This window comes from Carex rostrata, chromosome 11, assembly GCF_964058835.1.
Source record: "Carex rostrata chromosome 11, lpCarRost1.2, whole genome shotgun sequence".
Classification (NCBI taxonomy): domain Eukaryota; kingdom Viridiplantae; phylum Streptophyta; class Magnoliopsida; order Poales; family Cyperaceae; genus Carex; species Carex rostrata.
The window spans coordinates 6,744,822-6,751,158 of record NC_135928.1 but is presented as its reverse complement, the minus strand read 5'-3'; the positions used below and the strand labels follow the sequence as shown (position 1 = coordinate 6,751,158).

The window sequence follows — 6,337 nt, the reverse complement described above, 5'->3', positions numbered from 1 at the left end:
CAACCGCCCAGGAACTGGATGAACGGTCCGGATCTCTATCTATCTACCCGTTTATATTTTAATTTGTTTGAAAGTTCGTTGGAATATTAACTGATCATTTGGCTTTTTCTGATCCCTATTTCTTTTTCTCTTTTTTAACGGGAACTGCGCGTGCTTCTCCAAATGAGCAGATCCGAACGGTGAGTGCCTTTTCTTGAATTCTTGGTAATCGCTTTAATTTTTTTAATAACATAGGAGAAGAGCTCCTCCGTTTCTATTGGTTAATATTGAGTTCGCTTTTTTGCTTACTTTTGTTTTGTTTTGATTGATTTTCTAATCATAGGGCCTTTATTCTACAAGGGGTGGTACCATTTGTTCTACCAGTACAATCCATTCTCTGCTATTTGGGGAAATATCACGTGGGGACACGCTGTGTCACGTGACCTCATCCACTGGCTTGACCTTCCCCTCGCTATGATACCTGATCATTGGTACGATATAAATGGTGTATGGACCGGATCCGCCACATTGCTGCCAGATGGACAGCTTATAATGTTGTACACCGGGTCCACGGCTGATTCAGTTCAAGTTCAAAATCTGGCCTTCCCGGCGAACTCTTCTGATCCTCTCCTACGTGAATGGGTCAAATCCGACTCGAACCCGGTTCTGGTCCCACCACCTGGAATTGGGTTAAAGGATTTCCGCGACCCAACCACAGCATGGTTCGTATCATACGACTCTACATGGCAGATTGCTATTGGCTCGAAGGATGAACAGGACACAGGGATTGTTCTGGTGTACAAAACAAAGGATTTTGTGAACTATACACTAGTTTCAGGTGTGCTTCATGCAGTGCCCGGGACAGGTATGTGGGAGTGTGTTGATTTCTTTCCAGTGGCAACTGGATCAAATGACGGTCTTGACACGTCATTTGAGGCAGGCCCGGGTGTTAAACACGTGTTGAAAGCCAGTTTGGATGATGATAAACATGATTACTATGCAATTGGGAGATATGATGCTAACAATAATACATGGACCCCAGATGATCCGGAGATCGACGTCGGTATTGGTCTAAGGTAGCGTTAATTAACAGTAATTATGAAAAATATTTACGTGAAGATTAATAAACTACAGCTGCCAAAATTGAACAAGTCATGGCCAATCATACTAATTATGAAAATGAATTGATTGAATTTGAAGAGTATAAATTAGTTATGCATTTAAGAAAAGTTAGGTTAAATAATAGTTCTTATACACTTGGACATGTGCATTAAAGAATCGAAGGGGACTTATCGTGAATATCTAGCTACGTTTGTTTCATTCAATCATTTTTCTGTTACATAGCCTCTTATTCGTATCATGTGCACGTTACCTCTTAAGTTAGCAATTCGTTATAACATTCCCTTTCTGCATGTTTTTGTATAATGTCAGCAAAAAGTGTAGAGCATAAGTTATATATTTGTATCCTGTGAGCTTATCAAATTGTTACCAATCTTATTGAACAGATATGACTATGGAAAGTTCTACGCTTCGAAGACATTCTACGATACGGCTCGGAACCGGCGGATCCTTTGGGGATGGATCGGGGAGATGGATAGCGAGAGAACAGACCTTCTTAAGGGATGGTCATCCGTACAGGTAATTAACCTCTTTGTTTACTTCACCTCTAAATACATATATAATACATAGGCTTTTTCTCTATGCGCGCAACTACTATAATTAGTTATAGATAGCTAGCTCCGATCCTCTTACGCTGCGTTAGTTTTTTCCTTGGTCAAACTTAAAACTGTTGCTTGTTGTGGATAACTAACTGTATATGTGGAGAAACTTCTTAATCTCCTGGATCACGTGAACAATTTTATAAGAAAAAAGAATGGTCCATGTGCCGCACTCACTTATATTATTTATTATAGAGAAATCTGGAGCGGACAAATCTTTCACGTTATGGCTAAAAGAAAATCAACTTCTTTGAAAGGTTATTGAATGCCTTATTTGAAAGAATAAAGTTTTAAAATTCCACGTAGGAGTGCAGCGTCATCAATGTTTTTCATTATTCAGGTCAACAGCTAGCGAAGGCGTAACGCATTTGGGAATTTATCTATATACGTAATTATGCGTGGACAATTAAATATATTGGTTGTTCCATGTGTACAGCCTGTCTTTCTCTATTCAACATATAGAAAATTGGTTATTCCATATTTCCATTGTACAATTGGATGAATATTTCATATTAATATTCTGTCATAATACCAGTTGACTGCACTTTAGGTCTAAAAAAAAAAAAATTTCTTCTGCTCTTTCTATAATGTCGGTCCATATGGTACAATTAATGACAAATCAAATATAAACAGATCCTCTTTCTTGCACGTCACTTATCATTGTAATGACACGTAATACTTTTTAATTAATTCAAATTATCCAATTCATTTCCTTCTATTATTATGCATAAACGGCAGCATGATGTGAAATTATGAACCCTACTCTGAAAATTAACCTAGAGAAAGAACATGTATGTAGCATATGAATCATATTATTTTTTATTTTGACTCTATTCTGTATGAAGTTAAAACAGTGCTGTCAATATCTTTACCGAGAACACCAACATTCAAGATCTCTTTCTGATCCGTCACAACAAGAATGGAACACTTTTCGCGAGGATAAAAAATTGACTTTTTGTGACGGACTACTCTTATTGTTCAGCTTTTTTTTTTTGCGACGGACTACTGTCATAAAAACGTTTTTTCCCTCGCAAAAAGTGTCTACTTTGTTGTAGTGCGTGTTTGGTTGGTTGATACATGTCAGCTCGTATGACATTGGTTGATACATGCGCCGATTTCCTCATTTGCTGGATGTCAACCTCAATGTATGGTTGAGACTCATACGCGTATTGAATTTAATACTGATAAAGATCGTGCAAGCACAGCCACCAATCAATTTCACTTAGGATTATTATTTGTAATTAATTAGATCCATATCGGATTAGATAAGGATCATAATACTTGGGACCCACTTACTGCTTGAATTGGATCTAAACTCCCCCTCTTATGCTTTATCTTTTGATTTTAATTTAGGGAGAAATATAAGGTTCATTAAAATACAAAAGATCAGTCTATTAACAAAATTTACTTGCAACTCTCAGCATACAAGACTAATAAACCTTCATGATATATACATGTGAATTCGAAAATATCGTTGTCTAATTGTACATACTTTGTAACTCTCAGCATACATAACTAAAGATCAGCATATTTATCCAATTTAGAAAAAAATAATGACAGTTCACTAACTACATACATATGAATTTACCAGAAATGATCAGATTATCGTCTTGCAGATCAATATGAACTTGTTGCCAGCTGAATATAATATCTTTTCTTGCTCAGAATTAAAATTATATGGCTAATATAATATCAGTGTTATTTCAGTCTATATAACACTAACTCTAAAACCTATCAAATCGAGTTCAAATAGTGAATCCAAACCGTTCAAACCAATCTACTTCATTAGTTGTGCGTTTACATGTAAAATTTATAAGTTTTTGAGTTTATTTGATATCAAGTCAAGCGGTCAAATGTTTGAGTTGTTAAGTTAATTTTAATACATTCATTTTTCAATTTTTTTGCCTCTTGATTTGATACTAAAATTATTTGAAAATATAAAAAGTTTGCATATAAACGCATCACTCATAAAGTAAATTAGTTTGAACGGTTTGGATTCACCATCTGAACTCGATTTGATAAGTTTTGGAGTTGATGTTATATAGACTGAAATGACACTGATGCTATATTAGCCATACTCTTATATATATGTCACATAATTTGTGAACTTTTTGTTGGTTTTACCTAAACTTATGCATTTACCATATATAGGTCATATTACTTCATATGGTTTATAATTTCATCCTTTTTGTACGTAAATTTCTCCTGGTGCAACATTAATTTACTTTCCGTTCTACGCATGCATAGGTTGCAGAAGTATCCATTCCCTTAAATTTATTAGTTGTTGATTTTGTGTCAAAAATTTAGGGATCATAATTTTTTTTCGAATAATGTGTGGCTTGTTTGATAATTATTTATGCAATGTTTCTTAACTGAATAATTTTTACAGGCGATTCCAAGGACGGTTGTATATGACATGAAAACCGGCACTCATCTGCTCCAGTGGCCTGTTGAAGAAGTTGACAATCTCAGACTGAGCAGCATAGAATTTAGCAATGTCCCCATAGCACCTGGTTCAGTTATACCGTTAGATATAAGCAAAGCCACACAGGTGAGCCAAATTATGACAAACATTTTCTTATCAGAATGCCTATGCATTTTCTTGTCGTATATTTATATATGCTTTGTAGTTGGATGTACTGGCGGAGTTTGAGGTAGATCAGTCTGCATTTGAAAATACAATCGAGGCCGATGTCACTTACAATTGCAGCACAAGCAGAGGCGCGGCAGAAAGAGGTCTCCTAGGTCCATTTGGTATCCTTGTTTTGGCAGATAAGAATTTATCTGAGCAAACTGCTACCTATTTCTACATTGCGAAAAATACTAATGGCGAGTTGAAGACATTCTTCTGTCAAGATGAGCTCAGGTTTGTACATTCTGATGCATTTTTGTTTCTACTTTAGAATGTTGTCATGATATTATATATATTATCATGTTATGATGAAAATTTAGGAATTGGTTGATGGATTAATTTCAGGTCTTCCTTGGCAAATGATCTCGTAAAGAGAGTTTATGGAAGCATTGTTCCTGTGCTTGATGGTGAAACCTTGTCTGTAAGAATAATGGTATGTTGAAGCTATCATTTAGTTATGGATTAGAATATTTTTATAATGGGGTCATGATATATATTTTGAGGCTTCAATATTTTAGATAGGATAAGAATTTGTCATTATGTGTTCATTTTTTCATTCAATATATCTATATATATAGGAAAAAAAAATGTAGTTGTGAACAAACAGAGTAAATAAATGCATTGATTGGATATTTAGTAGTATCTATATATATAATTAATTACTCGTCTGATTAAGCCCTAAAAAATACAGGTGCATGGGTTTTACATGTAATCTAAGGAAGTATTCAATATCCTTTCTAATATGCTATGACAAAAATGGTTTCCACAGGTTGATCATTCAATAGTAGAGAGCTTTGCTCAAGGGGGGAGGACATGCATTACATCTCGCATCTATCCAACCAAGGCGATCTACAACGCAGCTCGAATATTCTTGTTCAATAATGCCACTAGTGCTACTGTGACTGCCAAATCAATCAAGATTTGGGAGATGAACTCGGCTTTCATCCGTCCGTATTCGGATTAAGTGCAAATTTAAAAATCAAATTGTGGATGAAACATTTGAGTTGTCTTTTAATATTTAATTCTTTGGTCATAATTGGTGAGAGAATAAGAAAGTTATGCAATAAACGAGCTCAAGTAAATTTGTTTATTTTTTGTTTGGGGGAGAAGGGGGGCGGGGGGGGGGGGGGGGTCCCATTACGGATCACAGTCTCAGTCTCATCTGTACATATATATCATTCAATTGTTAATTTTAATGTTTGTGCTCGAATATATTTTCTTTTGGTAACTATTACTTGTTGGGCAACAGAAGGGCTTGCCCCTGTTTTTAACCCAAAACGTGGGATTGATAAAACCAATTGACTGACACAGAACAAGCAATAGCTCCGTTCCCTGGAGTATGTTTATAAAATCAGGCCTATATTAGTCTGAATCAGGTAATTTTGTTTGTGGCCTAATTTTGAAATAGGCTCTTTCATAAGTCCAAGTTGAAATCGCTGCCATTTCTTAGCCTGTTTTTCAAACTTTGATTTTGGAACTTCCAATTCAATGATCAAGTGGTTAAGAGAACTTGTCATTGTCTAGTGACAAAGTCAATGTTCTATAGAGGTCGTAGGTTTGAATTTCAGATAAGAGAATATCTTGTAGTTATTGAATAGTTGAGTGACTTGATCTCAAACCTTCACTAAAATAAAGTATGATTAAGTGGTTAATATTTTTTAGTTCCAAGTGTGATTATTGGAGTTTGAGATTATCGGTTTCATTATAGGAAAAAGTAATGAAAGAATGAAAGACTATCAAGGTAAAAATTATTTGTATCTGAAATTATTTGTATCATTATTGTTTACCATATTTTTTATCATTATTGTTTATATTAACACTGAAGAAATTATTTGTATCTGAAATCTAGTACATTTTTTATTATTGATGTGCCAACTACAAGGTAAAAACAATAGCGAATAAAATCATTCGTTCAATATAAAGATAAATTTAAACCAGTAATCAGTTTTAGCATCACGGATATATGCATACTATTCGCCTAAAAAAGGAAGCACTAATACCAGTTTTT

At 34.8% G+C, this 6,337-nt stretch overlaps 1 protein-coding gene across 1 annotated transcript; it reads left to right on the top strand.

Annotated features, from left to right (window-relative positions):
* The first annotated feature begins 322 nt into the window (after window positions 1–322).
* LOC144562071 (beta-fructofuranosidase 1-like) lies at window positions 323–5,529 on the top strand. Its single transcript, XM_078311205.1, has 6 exons — window positions 323–1,055; window positions 1,485–1,617; window positions 4,087–4,248; window positions 4,328–4,563; window positions 4,675–4,762; window positions 5,099–5,529. The coding sequence occupies exons 1-6, from the start codon at window positions 454–456 to the stop codon at window positions 5,291–5,293; spliced, it is 1,416 nt and encodes a 471-aa protein (XP_078167331.1). The 5' UTR covers window positions 323–453; the 3' UTR covers window positions 5,294–5,529.
* Window positions 5,530–6,337: the final 808 nt, after the last annotated feature.

Bases quoted from the DNA above. Each gene is read 5' to 3' on its own strand.
- LOC144562071 (XM_078311205.1), top strand. From the start codon at position 454: ATGATACCTGATCATTGGTACGATATAAATGGTGTATGGACCGGATCC. The intron at 4,249-4,327 runs GTGAGCCAAATT...TATGCTTTGTAG, and splicing joins ATATAAGCAAAGCCACACAG to TTGGATGTACTGGCGGAGTT. The intron at 4,564-4,674 runs GTTTGTACATTC...GATTAATTTCAG, and splicing joins TTCTGTCAAGATGAGCTCAG to GTCTTCCTTGGCAAATGATC.